Here is a 19,395-nt window from a genome sequence, read left to right as displayed (position 1 = left end):
GTTGTAGATTTCTTTTTTAAAATATTTAAAAGCTCTACAGTTAATAGCCCTAAGCTAGCTATAGTGCCCTGTACTCCAGTCTCAGAAAGAGCATGTTGGGGTGAGTTGGTTAATATTAAGGATAACCTTAAATCTTATTTTCCCCCCTTCAATTTCTAACATATGGGTTCTTTGACGATAGTGTTCTCAAACAGATTGAGATTAGCAGTTCAGAATACAAAGGATTAAAGTAACCTGTAAACACAAACCCATGCTTCACTTTTTTCCCTGACAGTTTCCAACCTTGGCAGAGTCTCTCTGAATTGGCTCCAGTTATTTTGAAGTGACTAGCCAAGCTGCTGCCCCTTTGCCAGTCCACAGATGTATATGTATGGTTGAGCTCAGTGTGTGATTAGATACGGAGAGCTGCACCTCACTTAATTGTGTTTCTGTTAGTTTCATCTCTTGTTTTAAATTCAGTGCTTCATAGTTGTCTTCCTCCAAAGAAAATCTCAAAACTAAATGAGTGATTTGAAAATCCACACCCCTTGCAAATAATTTTTTTAACAACTAATTATTTTTTCTTTCTGCGAAGCTTTGATATACCAGTGAAGGATAGTACATATTCTTTTAAAAAAGATACAATAAGCTCTGATTCACTAATCCTTCCCTAGAGTTCGTAACAGAAGATGATGGAGACATTATGAATAATGAAAACAAAACAAAGCTAGAACTTTCTTCCCCAAATCCCTGGTTAAAAGTAGCTGTCTGTTTCACGTTTCTCTATATCCAGTTGGGAACCCAGTAACGCTGGTAGACCGCGATAATCCTTTCAGTCCTCCGAAAGCTGACCCACTGCTTCACAAGTTACCAAGCACCTTCAGTTTATTACATCCAAGTTCATCTGCTCATTGCTAATTCTATGATTCTAATTGATATTTTGTAATTATTTGCACATGGTAAAGTATATATTTTTAGCAAATCATCATTGCATATTATTTTGTTTTCCAAAGTAACCATTATGGACCATTCCTAGGTCAAGAGCAATTTCAAAATTTTGTTTTTAAGTTCCAACAGATAATTATGGGCAAGCTTAAAAATCATAATCCAGAAGGAAAGAAATCACGAAGTACAAGGTCTGAGGGAGAAGGTGTGCAAAAAATAGGATTAACGTTTTCTCTCCAGTCCCCAGTTTTGGTTCTTTTCTGATATATCTTCCCTCCAATTACTGTTAAGAAATCCTAAGTGAGTTTCGTGCCATTAAATTAAATTTTATGCAGAACAATAATATGTATTTATCACATAGCAGTGTATAATAAACTTGTTTGGTTTATGTTTATCTGACAGAATGCAAGGTGTGGCGAAATCCACTAAATTTATTTAGAGGAGCTGAATATAATCGGTGAGTATTTAACTGTATAATTATTGTCTTCATGTATGATATAAAATGCAGTGTTACACGTGTGTTGGATTGTGGATTATGACCAAACCCGGAGTTGCGTAGCACTTTAGTGTGCCAAAAATCAAGTTACAAAAATAGCAAAAAGAAAACTGCCAATATTTACAAAAAGATATATACCAGAAAACAGAGTAAATAGCTCCATACTATATTTGTCCAGTATGAACTCTTGGTAGCTCGATCTCTCTCTTCCATGAGAGTGATGAGTTCCTTTAAACCAGCACTAGGACATGCCATCTTTAATTACTAATAAAGTTTACATAAGACTACACATGAATTAGAATATGAGACACCCCACAATATAGTTTCAATCATATTACAAAATAACAGAAGTATCTACCTTAAATACCGTATACAAACAACATACACACATGTACCCATCCCCTTTACTAAAGAAATGGAACATTCCACCATATAATGCAGGAAAGGTCCCATAAAGCGAATCCTTTAGGACCCGTTATTCAGATATACTGGGGAAAACACTAAAGTGCAAACTGTGAGCACAATAACTGCAGAATGACAAGGCAACGTTTGTGTGTGTGTAAATGCGCGTGGGTCCAGAGTGTGTTTACCAAACGCTCTCTGTCACAAAGTGTCAGCTATAATTCTGTATTTCCCTGAGCTCTTTTATTTCCATTTGCACCTGCAAAATCATTCTAGGAGAGGGGTACTAGCTACAACAATGATGTAAGAAGTATTTCTTTCTCATTGCTAGTGCAGCATTAAACAATATTAGGCTTTAATTCTCCAAAAGAAGGGAGAGTAATTTTTAGGACAAGAGCTTTTATTTGAAAATAGTTGGTATTCAACTATTCCTGCCACTTGTTGGTGGTAAGTTTTGTCATTGTTCCTTTGTGTTCTTTCAAAGGTATACGTGGGTAACAGGAAGAGAACCACTGACTTACTATGACATGAATCTTTCTGCACAAGATCACCAGACCTTCTTCACATGTGAGACTGATCACTTACGGCCTGCCGATGCTAGTAAGAAGGATTGTAAGATCGAAAACTCAGATGTTTGTGAATATTGCATCCTTACTGTAAGCCTTTTTAAACGTGTAATTCAAAATCCAGGAGAAGGCACTGTGTGCCCATCTGATTGAGTGTGAAGTGGGGTGATCCAGGATGGCTAATTGCTTTCTGAAAGAGTGAGTGGGCGGTTGGAGCAACAAATAGTCCCCACCTCCCTCTGGCTGTCATTGTTGGACGTGTCCTCCTCCCATCAGATAATGGGACACTTTCGCTAGATAATCATGACTCCTTTTCTCCTGGAGAAGACCAGTGTAGAGGGCAGCCGTTATTTCTTTCAGCTGACGTGCATTATGGAATAATCATCGATTGAGGCTTGGTTAAGTCTTAATCAGGTTTCTTAGAAAATCTGGTTGCTTTAAAAATCAGATGGACAGTCATTCAAAATTAAAGGTTGCAGCTCCTTTTCTAGGATCGCATTATATCCCTACACCAACCAGTCAGGCATATAAATATTTTCTCTTCCACCATCTACTCCCTAATACCTTCTAGGAAATAAATTTATACTGCAATATATGCACCTAAATTATATTCTGCAAATCTTTTCTTTTAAAAACATAAGAAATTCACAGTGCTTTCCTATAATAGAAGGCAATCTTGTGTTGCTATGAGATTTGTCTGAACCAATATTTATTGAAGTGTTCCGTTGTCCTGAATACAGCTGAAAACTTAAACATAAATTCATGAAAATCAGGTGATGCATTTCTGCCAGCTGCACAGATATTTCAAGTCTCACTGTGATGCTTGTAATCTGGCAGATAACGCTGTTAAATTAATGTATCTTTCAGCTTTAAAAAAACATTCTTTCATACAGTGAAACAAATAAAAAACTGTTTCTGATTCTACAAAATCAAAAAATAAAATGGCAAATTGCCATCAAATTTGAAAAACTGGATTGTACAATAATACAAATTGTACAAATAGAATGTAGCTTCCTTCTAACACAGATGTCTGGTTATGATATTTTTAATACTACTTGTAATTAAATTAAACTGTTTGTGAAATATGAAAGAGGCTCAAAGTGGAAAGATTGCCAAGTGGTGAGTGAGCACCGATTTGAAGCTTCAGAGAGGGATTGCTGATTTCTGTATTCCTTTGTAAACCTCCTGTTGTATTCTGCAGTTTGCAACATCTCTCTGCATTATTAGATAAATAATTGCGAATTCATTATAGGTTTCTTGTAATTGTTGGTAAGGACACACCAGAATTCCCATGATCGTTAGTTTATTTTCCATTGCTTCTTAGGAAGTGGCTGTCACCGTCAAGGCCAACATTGTTCACAATTCTTAATTGGTGGTGGCCTTTCTTCTTGAGCTTCCGGCTCATGCTGCTAGATAGAGATTTCCCTGCAGTAACTCTCCCCAGTATCAAAGAAGTCTTCAAGAGGTAGTGTGTCAAGAAGGTGGCATCCATCGCTAAGGACCCTTAGTATCTGGGACATGCCCCCTTCTTGTTACTACTGTCAGAGTTGGAGGTACAGGAGCCTGAAGACCCGCACATAATGATTCAGAAACCACTTCTTCCCCTTCACCATCAGGTTTCTGAACAGTCCATGAACACGGCCTCATTATTTCTATTTTTGCATTATTTATGTATTTTTGTAATTTATAATAATTGCATGTCTTCACACTGTACTGCTGTCATGTCACTGTGTCTGACATGAACTTCATTGCACTCTACAAGTTTTGTGTCATAAAAGTTAGTGATAACAACTCTAATCCTGATGATAGCAAGTCCAAATCAAGGTGCTGTGTTACTTGGGGACACTATTGCTTTAATGCATTTCATTCCTTTTGTTCCTTTGGGTGATGTGGTTTCTAGTCTGTGGACTGGCGAAGTAATGAACAAATACCAAGTCAAGTCAAATACCAGCAATAGTATCTAGATCAGGAATTCCCAACCTTTTATGTGCTATGGACCACTACCATTAACCGTGAGGTCCAGGTTGGGAACCCCCTGCTCTGTGTAATGTAGTTGCTACATGTTTCTGGCTGATGTTTTAACAAGTGTTTAAGGTGTTAATCAAGTTGCTTTGTCTTGAATGAGGTTAAGACATTTTGTTTAAACTGAACCCTCGAAGAAATGGACAATATTCCATCTTACTTAATGGCTTTAACATGTAGCTAGTGGATAATCTTTGGGAAGTCAAGTCAAGTTTATTGCATTGAACTGTATGCATGTATATAACATATATAACCATGTAATGTATACAGAAACAAGATGTTTCTCCAAACCTGGGTGTAAAGTACATAACATAAGTAACACATGATAACTTATGAAGGTAAGGATAGAATCTACAGATGACAGATACCGAATGGTCTGGGAGGAAGAAACCGTTTGCCATTCTGACCATTCTTGTTTTTATGCATCGTAGTCTCCTGCCTGATGGTAGAAAGTCAAAAAGGATGCTGGATGGATGGGAGTCGGGGTGGGATCCTTAATAATAATAAGGGCCTTGCTTATGCAGCGCTCCTGATAAATGTCCCTGCTGGATGGTAGGGAGACTCCTATGATCCTCTCAGCTGTTCTCACAGTTCTCTGTAGGAACTTCTGGCCTGCTGCACAACCAGATGGAGATCCAACTTATCAGGACCCTCTCCTGCTCCTGTAAAACACAGTTAAGATGGGGGGGGGTGGTTTGGAGGGGCCTTGCTTGCCTCAATCTTCTTAGGAAGTGGAGGCGCTGCTGTGCCTTCTTGTTCAGGAAGGTGATATTAAGGGACCAAGTGAGGTCATCCATGATGTTAACTCCCAGGAACTTGGTGCACTTAACTCTCTCTACAGAGGAGCCATGTACTCGCAGAGGATACAGAAGTCAGAAGATAAGCCATCAGCACTAAAATCACAGCCTCCACTAACTTGCAAAGTAATGACTATTGTGCAACAGATGTTATTGCAAAATGTAACTTGATAGTAGGGAGGTCATGTCAGTGGTGGTAATGCCATTGAATATATTGGTAAGCTGTCAGATTTGGATTCTCTTTTGCTGGAGAAGACATCTTTTGTGGCCTTGATGTTGCTCATTGCTTATCCACTCAAAGCTGAATGTGGTCCACAGGCATGAACTGTTTGTTTTTTAAGTGGGATATGGCTTTTATTGTCAAGGCCATAATTAATCACGTGAAGATGGTAGTAAGCATCATCTCGAACCTCTGGAGTCTGTTGTGAAAGTACATGCGTTACTGGTGGGTCAGGAATCGTAGGATTTTGATCTAAGGAGCATGAAAAATTGCCTCTAAGTTTAGATGGTGCAAACTGGTATCATCTGCCTCAGTTTGTATTTTGAGGAGTCACAAACGCAGTTGAATACAGTAGAATGAGGAATACAGTTGTGAGCAGTGGAATTGTGCTCATAAAGTCTTTGAAAGTGTTTTAACTGAGCTTCGAAGTTGCTCTCCTACAAGAGTGTTATTTTTACCATGAAGCAATCTGGTGAGAGCTGCAAGGTTAACTCAGTGAAGTCAATTTTTTTGATTTATGTATTTTCATTTTTGTGGGCAATTGTTAGGAGTTTCAGTACAGTCTCCATAATCACTCACATTTTTGATCAGAAGAATGCTGCCAAAGTGAAATCTTGTGACAGAGTGAAGAAAGGTTATTGCAACACTGACTGCACCTCGATTTGAAATTGTTTGTCGATTAATGTCTTGGAAAAGGTTAGGTGAACTTTCAAATTCTAGCTGCATGTTCCATCTTGTTTTAAATAATGGCTTTTATTTTGTTTGAACAGTAATGCAAAAAGCTTGGAGAGAGAGGAACCCACAAGCAAGAATCTCTGCAGCACATGAAGCCTTAGAATTAAATGAGTGAGTGATGTTTTTGCCCCTTTTTATAACCAGAAGTTCTGATTAACTTTTCCAGTGAATTTGATGTTTACACTGAACATTGCCTGGCTGTTTGTAGGCAACCTTTTTTTTTGGTAGCAATATATCTAACACTTGAAGTAAGGGGTCTAATCTTATTTTAATGCTAATGTACTCTGATCAACATTTTGTACCTTTTTCTTTAAATTCCACTGAATTCTGACCAGACCACTGTCCACTTTCCACCCAGGATATTTTACCATTGGCGTCCACTGCTACAGCCGCTGCAAGCAAAAAGAAGGACCCAAAATGGAATAAAGTTCACAATGTATGTTCCTAAAGAGTTACCTGGGAGTGTTTTTGAGGCTACTTCAAACGTAGGATGACAGTTCTGATCTGCTCGAGCTGTGCTCATGTGATTTGTGACATTATCTGAACTACTCAAAGAAAATACTGCCTCATAATCACTCCAGGGTTGCCCATTATTGTCCATTCCTTTGAATTGCCTTGACATCACAGCAGCTGGGTCTGAGAATTGTACAATCTGACATTCACATTTAATTCAGTTGCTGAGCCCCATTACGCAAGAGGCTTCTCACATCATTGCAGTAACCAAAAAGTTTCAGTGTTTGGTTATTAGCCGCTCATCAACATTAAGAACTAACAGTAAGCTACAGATTGTTTAGCATGGCACCTACATCTCCCAGTCTGCACACTTAACAGGAATTAATATTCTAATGTCCACTGTTTCATTAATTGTTCTCATAATCATTAAATGTTAATTGGCAAAGACATTGTACTGCTTCTGAATATAATTCCACTTCGACTTTTCATAGTGAGAATTATTAGAACTACTAGCATCCTATGAATTGTTTCATTCCAGGTTAGATGTTCCAATTAATTCAATAGATCACCTTCTTTCAAAACAGCCATTTTTTAAAGAGTGAACCTGTACAGCAGGGGTTGCCAACCTTTTTTACACCATGGACCACTACCATTAAGCAAGGGATCTGTGAACCTCAGGTTGGGAGCCCCTGCAGTATAGAATCTCTGTCTGATAATAAAGAAATCAAATAAGATTGTTGGAGTCTCTTATGCTATTTGACCTGGCGCTCATAATTTATAGTCATATTGCTAACCAACAGGCATTTAGAAAACTTAAACCTAATAAATTTACTTTCAGTGTAATGTAGTTGTTTCTGGTTGTGTAATTTTGCAAACACTGGTGAATATTGAGTGCTTTACATATATTACAGAAAATAAAATTGGCCACTTAATGCTAAAAATCTTAACTGGCATTATCATTATCTTTAATTATGGCCCAGCAACATTTGCACACAATGTATTCATTTAATAAGTGTGTCATGAATATTCAAAATACAATAAAATGCAGAAGAAATTGTAAAGAGTGGCTTTGGGTAATTAAATAGTATAGTGGAGAATGGGTGTCCTGTGGCCGAATGGATATAGGCTCGATTAATAACTCTGAATCGTGCGTTCAAATCCCACAGTGGGATGTGCGAAGTGAATTCAATATAGTCTGATGAATTCATTATAGTCTGATGATTTTGTGGACTGGAACCAAGCTAGTGGCTATGAAAAGGTGTCAAAATCGTGTGAGTTCACTTATGTCCCACAAGGAAGAAACTTGTAATCTCTGGTCAACCTGTTTTGCATATGAGGCCAACCACATAACACTGTGCTTTTTGAAGTGCCCACCACAATCTTCTCAGAGCAACCAAGATTGGGTTTAGAAGTCTTGTATACATCCTAAAAAAAAATAATAAAGAAATGTTATTGTCATCCTTGGGGTTTAGTTTTCATTGAGAGCACTTCACTTGAATCACTTGCTGCCATTTCTCTTAATCATGTACAATATTTCTTATGCTACAATCCTTTGATATCAGCAGAACATGCCAAGGGCTCAACCTAAAGCAGATTTGTTCAGTATACAATAGTATTTTGTTCAGATTTATCTAATACTTCGTGAGAAATCACAATTTTTTGTTGGTTAGGATCGTTGGTTGATCTGCGGAACACAAAAGGAGACCTGTAGAGGCAACATTTCCCCTGAGTCCACGTCCTAGTAAATTATAAAACTATTTAGGAAGAATTGTCTCGTAATTCTGATGACTCGTTTTAAATCTAATTACAAATACTGATATATAAGCTCAGATTGTTAGTATGCAAAATGTCTAGAATGAAATGGTTGGGATGTCAGTCTAAGTTTAGCTTCTGAAATCTGTCTTTTATGCTAACACAACTGCAGTCAGTTTTTCTCAGGGTCCAAGTCACCATATTGAGGCAATTTTACATCAGATCAGTAATAAGTAAAGACATTTGCAGTCATTTGAAATCTCAATACAAAATAAGTGATTTGTTAATGTTATGGGTGTCTTCAAAGTTCAAAGTAAATGTTATTATCAAAGTATATATATATGTCACCATATACAATCCTGAGGTTCATTTTCTCATGAGTCTTAATTTTCCGCCTCTTGCCACCAGTTCTTGCTTGGTATGCAGTTCCATGAATGCTGGCACAGCTTTTAGAATGTTATGTGTGGTTACCTTGCGCACAGAGATAGCAAGACTACCATAAGGGGCAATTCAGTACGCTCATCAGTTGCTGCCTGATTATTATACAGATTGTATGTTCCACCCATGGGATGGGTTAATCAATCATAGAGTGACATAGCACAGAAACAAGCCCTTTGGCCACTGAGTCCACAAGCATTAATTATCTATTTATACCAGTAGTACAATAATTCCATGTTACTTAAATTATACTCCCATCAATTCTTAAACACAGGAAAATCTGCAGATGCTGGAAATCCAAAGCAACAATGAAGGGTCTCAGCCCAAAAGGTCAATTGTCTACCCTTTTCCATAGATGCTGCCTGACCTGCTGCATTCCTCCAGCATTTTCTGTGCGTTGCTTCCCATCAACTTCTGTCAGATTTTACAGCACACCGACATAATAGAACAAATTTACAGTGACCCGTTAACCTACCAACATGCATGACTTTGGGTAACTGGTGCAAATCAACATTGTTATGGGAAGAACATGAAAACTTCACACGGACTGTGTTGAAGGTCAGGATTGAACCCATGGACTCTTTGGAGCCATGAGGCAGTTGTTCTCGCTGCCCATTTGGAATGAGAGATATATCTTCCTTCTTCAACATCCTAGAGGCGCTAAGTGTATATCTAACTTTAGAACTTGGCATAGGCTGGAATCTAAACCTGATTTATTTTGACCTTTATGTAGCTGAAAGGAAGTTCAGCTACTGAAAGCAGTAATGGTGCGTATATGTCATTTGCATAATTTCTGCAGTTTGAAATACTAGGCAAATTATGTTATCATCTTTTTAGAATGAATTTAGTCTTTCAAGCAGAACATCACTGATCCTGAATAATGTATCTGTTAATGGGGTTCAGTGCATGTGCATACTTGGACATGTATTTAAAGTGAGAAGGAAAAAGTTTAAAGGAGATGTGTTGGGTAGGCAAACAACAGGAATTCTGCAGATGCTGGAAATTCAAGCAACACACGTAAAAGTTGCTGGTGAACGCAGCAGGCCAGGCAGCATCTCTAGGAAGAGGTGCAGTCGACGTTTCAGGCCGAGACCCTTCGTCAGGACTAACTGAAGGAAGAGTGAGTAAGGGATTTGAAAGTTGGAGGGGGAGGGGGAGATCCAAAATGATAGGAGAAGACAGGAGGGGGACCTCCTGTCCCATGATCCTCTCGTATCCCCTTTGCCAATCACCTGTCCAGCTCTTGGCTCCATCCCTCCCCCTCCTGTCTTCTCCTATCATTCTGGATCTCCCCCTCCCCCTCCCACTTTCAAATCTCTTACTAACTCTTCCTTCAGTTAGTCCTGACGAAGGGTCTCGGCCTGAAACGTCGACTGTACCTCTTCCTAGAGATGCTGCCTGGCCTGCTGCGTTCACCAGCAACTTTGATGTGTGTTGGGTAGGTTTTTTTTACATGGAGGGTGCCAGATGCCTGGAATAGACTGCTGGGGGTAGTGAGGTTAAAGAGGATTTTAAATAGTCACATGAATGTGCAGGGAATGGAGGCATGTGCATGTAGAAGAGAATTAGTTTAATTTTGTATTGTGTTCAGTATAGACACTGTGGGCCAAAGAGTCAATTCCTTTGCTGTACTGTTCTATGTGAGACCACTGCTGAGAGTGCAGAATCAACCTTACATTTGTTGACCAAGGCCAAAGACCTTTAAGCTAATGAAGTCCTTTAAGGAAGGAAATCTGTTCTTATTTTCCTAGTACGATCTACGTCTGCCTCCGTATCTCCGATTGACCCTCTGGAATGGCCTAGCCACCTTGTCGTAGGGTTTGGAGGCTTGGGTGCTTTGATGGCCTGGAGAGCTGCGTTGGCTGGAGTCAGGGTCTTGTGCTTTGACACTTGGTAGGGTCACCCATGTCCAACAGGGCAAAGGGTAGAGGCTAGACTAAGAGTGGTTCACCTGTCCTCCAGGTTCGGGGTCGCAGCTCAGGGCTCACTGGTCAAAAAAAAATGTTATAGAAACAGCAATGAAGAATCCTAAGGGCATTCATTGCTGCCCTAAATGCCAGTGGTGTAACAGGCAGTAACTAATGGCCTAGCCAACCACACTATTGAAGGATATTTTTTCAAAAATGCATTTTGCAGAATGTGAATGCTGCTCATTGGGACTGCATCTATTGTCTATCCCTACTAATTCTGAGAATGCAGTGGCATTCCTCCACCTTGAATTGATGCAGTCCTTCTGGTGAAGGTGCCCTCAAGGCTCTTTTGGGGAGGGAATACCCAGATTTGGTCCCAGTGAAGATGATATTACATTTCCAGGTCAGGTTTGTGGAGGGAAGTCTGCTGGTGGTTGTATCCTGTGTATCTGCTGCTCTTCACCTATTGATGGTGGAGGTTATAGGTTTAATGCCGGAGGTCTCAGATGTGAGAGGAGCCGTCCATGTAACCTAGGTGAGTAACTGTGCAGTCAGTGCACTTTTGGTAGAGTGAATGAAGGTTTCAGTGACACATGACCTATAGATCTTGACTTTTCCTCTGACAGCCAAATCCTGAAAACAAATCAGTTTATAAAAACAAATGCTATTTTATAACATTATCAGTGAAGCAATTTCAGAAGGGTCTAAGTGTAATAAGGCATGAATCTTTTCACAGATGTGCGACTGCATACATTCTTTTGGCTGAAGAAGAAGCTACTACCATTGTGGAAGCAGAAAGACTCTTTAAGCAAGCACTAAAGGCAGGAGAGGTCTGTTACAGACGCAGTCAACAACTGCAGCATCACGGAGCGCAGTATGAAGCACAACACAGTAAGTACCATGCAGACTAAAACTGCCTGCCTTTGATTGTCAACAAATTATTTCAATTTTGGTTCTCTCAAGGTCTCTTCATTTCTTGGAGCTTTTGGCTAGAGAGTACAGAAGGTCATAATGTGGATTAGACAAAATAGGAAATGTAAGAATCACAGTAGTGGGGACTGTTGCTGGTGATTATGGAGCAGACCTTGTGTCCACAATATTTATGACAGAGATGTAAGTGCCGGCAGGATGTAGCCAAGGTGCTAAGAACAATTGCACAATTGAACCTCAAAACAAAGGGCTAGAAATTGGAGACCTCTCACTGAGAAGAAACTGCTTATTTAAATACATTTGTTGAGAATCCAGTGTCGCCCTCAAGTTCAGAAAATGTAGGGAGATAGAGATAGATGACACAAATCTCTCTGGGAATAGTGTGAAGGATTTTTCCTGTTAGCGAGTTACTTCCAAGGTGATGGGAGTATTAGTGAGGCACAGGCTGAGACATTGATGTTCAAAGTGTCCTGAACACCAAACAAGGTTTAAATTAACCTCAGAATTTTCACATTCATAGTATCTTTTAACATCTTGAATCTCAAGGCTGACTGGTATGAGTATTAATATCCCGTCCTAAATTTGCTACATTCATTTAATCTTTACTTAGGAAGCAATTGATTATCTCTTCAAAAAAAGGTGAAGCAGAAAATGTTATATGGAATAATAAAACAACCACTGTGTTTACAATAGTCTGTTGAAAATTAAATGAATAACATAGTTAAATAATTTTACTGTTAAGACCATTAGAATGTTATAGATTGAATCTATGTGAAGATGCAGAATTTTTTATTGCCATTTACAAGACTGACTATAACTTGCTTATTGGAATGATGTCCTGTTTCATTTCCCTCCTCAGCATGCTGTGCATTTATTTTTCACTCTTTCATAACATATTTGCTCAGCATCCCATAAGAATATGTTATTTAGAAGCCTTGGCACTAGAAAACTAAAAATTCTATCTTTTTAGAGCTGCCTGCATGATCAAAGACCCCTCCCACCCCAGACATTCTCTCCTCTCCTCCTCCCGTCAGGGAGGAGATACAAAACTTTGAAAGCACACCAACCACCACCTTCAAGGACAACTTCTATCCTGCAGTTGTAAGACAATTGAATGGTTTCCTAGTACGATGAGGTGGATTCTTGACTTTGCTATCTACCTGGTTATAGCCTTGCACTTTACTGTTGACCTGCACTGCCCTTTCTCTGTCTTTTAACACTTTATTCTGTGTTCTGCTATTGCTTTACCTGGTACTACTTCAGTGTATTGTTATAATAAGTTAATCTATATGGACAGTATGCGAGACAACTTTTTCACTATACCTAGGTACATGTGGCAACAACAAACTAATTTGGTAATTTAGTACTTAAGAGGGAAAGGGAAGGTAGCAACCCCTTCCTCTTGTTCTGTTCCAGACAACCAAATGAAGCATAGGTTGTATAGGAGTCCAAGGAATAACTGTTTGAAGCTTTGTTATGGTGTGGAGCTTAGATCAACCTGGGAAAAACAGGCAGTTAAGGCAAAGCCCCACACACACAAAATGCAGGAGGAACTCAGCAGGTCAGGCAGCATCTATGGAAGTGAATAGATAGTCAGCGTTTTGGGCTGAGACCCTTCCTCAAGACCGAAAAGGAAAATGGAAGACGTCAGAATAAAAAGGTAGATGGAGGGGAAGGAAGCTGGCTGGAAGGTGATAGGTGGAAAAGGTAAAGGGCTGGAGAAGAAGGAATCTGATAGGAGAGGAGAGTGGACCACGGGAGAAAGGGAAGGAGGAGGGGACCCGGGGGAAGTGATAGGCAGGTGAGAAAGTAGTTAAACCAGCCTGAATCAAAGAAACGATGATGAGATTATAAGGTGGAGAGTTGTGGTAATGGCAGATGTATCTGATCACAATCTTGTTATTGCTATGTTAAAATACGTTCAGCTTACTCATCTTCATCTTGAGAAAAAGCAGCCAGCCATGATTAACCTGAGTGGTGAAATATATTCTGATCACGATGACATTTTTATTTATGTTTCTATTTAGATCTTTCTAATCTATTATTGTGATTAAGTTATTGAGTAATTAGGTGTGAGAGATTGTTCTTCATTTAATGGCTGTCTTCTCGAACAGAAATATGCATTTGCATACGTGATGCTTGTCTTTCAGGGCGAGACACAAACGTGTTAGTTTATATTAAAAGAAGATTGGCGATGTGTTCGAGAAAACTGGGAAGGACAAGAGAAGCTGTAAAAATGATGCGAGATGTGAGTAGAAATGGAAATTAACAGCATAAACCAGCAAGGCTTGTTGCACCTGCGTATAGTACTAAAATGTTTAAAAATCTGAAAGTTAGTGCAATGTGAAAACCTGATGACTGATTCTACCACCTATATACGGCTAATGTAGATTCTGGCATCCATGCAATTGAAATATCATGAAAGAAAACAACTTCAATGCATACCGACACTTGGTGTTCACCTTCATGATCGGTCTGAGCAATTGCAGACAACTTATTGGTTTCTAATTGTAAGAAGAATTGTGTTTTAGTGCACAATGATTGTGTTTTTCTGTTCAATAACTAAAGGTTTGTAAATGATAATCATTAACAATTTTAGACCCTGACAATATAGTGGACAGTCGGCAAGTGTTCCAAAGAAATAAATATGTTATTCACAGCCATTAAGTTTAAATTCAGAGTTTTTGAAAAACTAGCTAACAGAATAACTTACTCTATGTCTGTTATAGTACATTGATACACTGCCGAATCAGCACAGTATACAAACTCCAACCAAAGTTTACTACAACCTTTAATACAAGTGGAGAACATTCTGAACTGTCGAAAACCCATAACTCAAAATATGCCAACTTAGTTTACAATTTCCTTTTTTAAACTGTATATTATTTCCTCTTCCGCTATGTAACTCTGAGTTTGGTTACTTTGCAGCTGATGAAGGAATTCCCTCTCCTCAGCATGTTTAATATTCATGAAAATTTACTGGAGGCACTTTTAGAGTTACAAGCCTACGCTGACGTGCAAGCAGTATTAGCTAAATATGATGGTGAGTCCTTGGACAACCTGGAATAAAGTTGAAAAGATGTTTTGTGGTTCTTCTTTTATAATAATTTTCTTTTGTATTGTGTCAGCAAATCATTCTAAAGCACTTCATAATAATTTTTAATGATTGATTGATTGAGATACAGCATGGAATAGGTCCTTCTGGACCTTCGAGCCACGCTGCCCAGTGATTACCTGATTTAATCCTAGCCTAGTCACTGGACAATTTACAATGACCTATTAACCTACCAACTGGTACGTCTTTGGACTGTGGTAGGGAACCGGAAGCACCTGGAGGAAACCCTCGCGGTCACGGAGATAACATGCAAACTTCCTATAGGCAGCAGTCGGAATTGAACCTGGATCACCTGTACTGTAAAGCGTTGTGCTAAACACTACACTACCGTGATCCAATAAGTACAGAATACGCCCCTCTCGTCCCAAATGGATTGAAGCTGCTGTTCTGTGCACATATATTTGCAGAGGATTTCTCTTTTCCACTATTTCCTCCCCTGCTCTCTTCAGTTGTAGACTCTTGCTAAAGGTATTGCTCCACTGAATCTGGCTGCTCTTCATTAGCATAACCACATGCCCTCACTTTAAAAGGGTAACCAGATTCTGATATTGCAAGCAATTGAAGGGACAATGGTATAAACATACATGGCTTCATCTAACCTTTCCAAGTGTAAGGTTTCCAGCATCCCATTCTGGATAGCAGACAATTCTACCTAGTCCATTACGGATTGCAGACAATTCTATCTATCTAGTCCTTCCTGGTTAGCAGACAATTCATTAATCCATTCAATGTTTTTCTCTCTCTAACCTAGGATTGTTGAGGCAAATGGTAGAGCGATAATTCTTACTGAGGTTGAAGGTATTGAATATGGAATCTTTTAGGCTGAATGCCTTAGCACAAAATTGTGTGGTGATTTTTCCAGTTTAGCTCAGCAGATGTGCCTGAAGTTGTTTCTAATAATATTAACTTTGTGTTGACAATGAAAAGATCATCAGTGACCAGGTAGAAAGTATCACAAGCATTTTGCAGTTATTTTGTTGGACAAGTCATTAAAAGTCCTAAATTAGTAATTCTGATAGAAAGATTCAAATGTTATAGTTTAGAAGTAAAATAGCTGTTATCAGTAAATATGATAGTGAGCTCGTTGGAATGTTTTAAGTGCCCAAATGGTTTACTAACATTATTTGAAGAAGAAAACTTGTCATCCTTATCCAATCCTGGCTTTTGTTGTTCCTGTCCTACACTAATGTAAGTAACTCTGCTTCTTGACTGTTGTATGAAATAATGTGCTTATCTGGATTTCTGTCAAACCAATATACTGATTCTCCTCAGACCAACTAAAAATAGTTAAGAAATGCCTGCTTGTCAGCACTACATATGGGAGAGATGGGGAATTGGAAAGCAAAGAGACTTGAGTCAATAGGGCTGGAAGATAAGTACAGTTAATCTTATTGTAACAGCCTAGACTTCACAATCTGTGTTAGAATTGACTTGTTCTGAAGGAAATTGCTTCAAATTTTTGATAAAAATTGAAACTGCTAGAACCAAAGTCAGTAAGTATCTGTGGACACGAGGAAATCTGCAGATGCTGGAAATTCAAGCAACACACACAAAATGCTGGTGGGACGCAGCAGGCCAGACAGCATCCACAGGAAGAAGCACAGTCGACGTTTCGGGCCGAGACCCTTCATCAGTATCTGTGCAGTATACTTGTATCAGTATCAGTCTGATGACTTTTTGTGAAATCTTGGAGATACAATTAATTTGTAATTTTTGTTCCTGGTATAATTTGAGAAGTGATTTCATCTGCCCTTATATGTTTTAGATATCAATTCTCTTTCAGTGCAGAACCTACTTGAAGAATACTGGTTTGAAACAATAAGCAAGATTTGATAGTTCTGGGCTCAAATATTCTGATGTTAAATTCCCCCCAAAGATGATATTAGACCATAGACCATAAGACAAAGGAGCAGAAGTAGGCCATTCGGCCCATCGAGTCTGTTCCGCCATTTTATCATGAGCTGATCCATTCTCCTATTTAGTCCCACTCCCCCACCTTCTCACCATAACCTTTGATGCCCTGGCTACTCAGATACCTATCAATCTCTGCCTTAAATACGCCTAATAACTTGACCTCCACTGCTGCCCGTGGCAACAAATTCCATAGATTCACCACCCTCTGACTAAAAAAATGTTTTCACATTTCTGTTCTGAAAGGGCGCCCTTCAATCCTTAAGTCATGCCCTCTCGTACTAGACTCCCCCATCATGGGAAACAACTTTGCCACATCCACTCTGTCCATGCCTTTTAACATTCCATATGTTTCTATGAGGTCTCCTCTCATTCTTCTAAACTCCAAGGAATACAGTCCAAGAGCAGACAAACGTTCCTCATATGTTAACCCTCTCATTCCCGGAATCATTCTAGTGAATCTTTTCTGTACCCTCTCTAACGTCAGCACATCATCTCTTAAATAAGGAGACCAAAACTGCCCACAGTATTCCAAGTGAGGTCTCACCAGCGCCTTATAGAGCATCAACATCACATCCCTGCTCCTATACTCTATTCCTCTAGAAATGAATGCCAACATTGCATTCGCCTTCTTCAAAGATATTGTTGATATCTGTGTAGCTATGTGCATTGCTAAGCAACAATCTTGATATTTGCTGTTGCTGTGTATTCATGGGAGCATGGCTTAATTAGTGACATCATGAATCCAATTTCTGAAGTTCAATCTACATTGGAAAAGGATTTTCCAAATAGTTGTTTGTAGGAATGACCCAATGCATGGAAAAGGACAATGTTATTTCACTTGTATTTTGGAACCTCTGTATCTGCATTTATTTGCGTGACATTTTGGTATTATTCTTTGTAATGTTGCCAACTAGTGCCAGTTTGCAGGCCTGTTAGTTTCTGTCATGTTAATGTCTGTTTGTTGTCAAGGTGACATTAATCTTTAGCTCATTTGGTTTTACGACAAGGTAGCTTCCCTTTAGTATTCAATCAAGAGAGCTGTTTTTCTGACTGTACATTTGCTACACATTTTAATTCAGCAAACTAAAGTAGTAAACAACCATGACCATGGAAGTCTTTGCTAGTCACGCCACGAAAGATACTCAAGTGAAGTATTGCAATTGCTTCTAGTACCCTTGAATCAGGGAAGAGAAAAGATCGCCAGGTTATTAGTTTGAAGGATGAATTTGGACTTGTCCCCAATGTTCTCAGTGATTGAAATTCATTGCCTATAGCAGGGGCTCTGTACTTGGGTTTACAGACCCCCTGGTTAATGGTAATGGTCCATGGCATAAAAAAGGGTTAGAAACCCCTGGCCTATAGCAATGTTGATGGCATGTACTCAGAGGTACAGAGTAGAGGGGGAAAATAACAAAATAAAGGATTTAAAATATTTGGTGCTTTGCTTTTGTGTGTGAGCATTAGCACTATCACTTTCACTGTGTACCTCCCTCTGCAACTGGATTCTTGAATTCTTCACTGGGAGACCACAGTCAGTGTGGATCCTCCTCACCGACAATCGACACCACTGCACCTCAAGGTTGCGTGCTTTGCATATTGATCTACTCTCTACACCCGTGACTGTGCAGCTAGGTCATCCCAAACACCATCTATGAACTTGCTGACGACTCGGCTATTGCTGGCAGAATTTCAGATGGTGACGAGGAGGCGTACAGGAGCGAGACAGATCAGCTGGTTGAGTGGTTTCGCAACAACAACCTCGCACTCAACATCAGTGAGACCAAGGAATTCAGGAAGGGCAAGTCGAGGGAACACACACCTGTCCTCATCGAGGGATCAGAAGTGGAAAGAGTGAGCAGTTTCAAGTTCCTGGGTGTCAACATGTCTGAGGATCTATCCTGGGCCTAACATATTGATGCAGTTACAAAGAAGGCACGACAGTGGTTATATTTCATTAGGAGTTTGGGGAGATTTGGCATGTTGCCAAAGTCACTCACAAATTCCTACAGGTGATCTGGAAATACTGATCTAGAATTCCTTGAAAGTGGGATAGGGAAATTCCAGGCAGTTTCTAGAGTAGGTCACATGGTCAGCACAGCATTATGGGCTGAAGGGCCTGTAATGTGCCATGGATTTCTATGTACTGTGGAGAGCATTCCAATTGCTTGCATCACTGTCTGGAATGGAGGGGGAGGGGCCACTGCACAGAATCTGAAAAGGCTGCAGAAAATTGTAAACTCAGCCAGCTTCATTATGGGCACTAGGCTACCCAGTATCGAGGACATTTTCAAAAGGCGATGCCTCAAAAAGGCGACACCTCTCATTGAGGACCCCCATCACACAGGACGTGCCCTCTTCTCATTGCTGCCATCAAAGAGGAGGTACAAGAGCATGAAGACATACATCTAATGTTTTAGGAAAAGCTTCTTCCTTTCCACCAGCAGATTTATGAACGGACAAAGAATCCATATACATGACCTCACTGTATTTTACTCTTTTTGCACTACATATTTAATATATATATATAATTTTATAACATGAACCAATCCTCACAGAGGGATCAGAAGTGGGAAGAGTGATCAAATTCAAGTTCCTGGGTGTCAAGATTTCTGAGGATCTAACCTGGTCCCAACATATTAATGCAGCTATAAAGACAGAGGCTATATTTCGATATGTTTGCGAAGATTTGGTTTGTCACCTAAAACACTTGAAAGTTCTACA

The 19,395-nt window shown here is 39.4% G+C and overlaps 1 protein-coding gene across 14 annotated transcripts in view; it reads left to right on the top strand.

Moving 5' to 3' along the window:
* Positions 1-19,395, top strand: part of LOC134351553 (suppressor of tumorigenicity 7 protein homolog) — a 209,031-nt gene that overhangs the window by 172,037 nt on the left and 17,599 nt on the right. For 12 of the 14 annotated variants that reach the window (XM_063057840.1, XM_063057837.1, XM_063057841.1 and 9 more), the window contains 7 exons: positions 1,327-1,381; positions 2,307-2,422; positions 6,198-6,273; positions 6,521-6,598; positions 11,452-11,606; positions 13,796-13,893; positions 14,574-14,688. In XM_063057840.1, the coding sequence (XP_062913910.1) occupies positions 1,327-1,381; positions 2,307-2,422; positions 6,198-6,273; positions 6,521-6,598; positions 11,452-11,606; positions 13,796-13,893; positions 14,574-14,688 (693 nt within the window). The remainder of the gene's footprint in view (positions 1-1,326; positions 1,382-2,306; positions 2,423-6,197; positions 6,274-6,520; positions 6,599-11,451; positions 11,607-13,795; positions 13,894-14,573; positions 14,689-19,395) is intronic. The other 2 variants (XM_063057839.1, XM_063057842.1) reach the window with 1 other exon arrangement.

Source organism: Mobula hypostoma, chromosome 9 (assembly GCF_963921235.1).
Source record: "Mobula hypostoma chromosome 9, sMobHyp1.1, whole genome shotgun sequence".
NCBI lineage: Eukaryota > Metazoa > Chordata > Chondrichthyes > Myliobatiformes > Myliobatidae > Mobula > Mobula hypostoma.
This window is presented reverse-complemented; position numbering and strand designations above follow the sequence as displayed.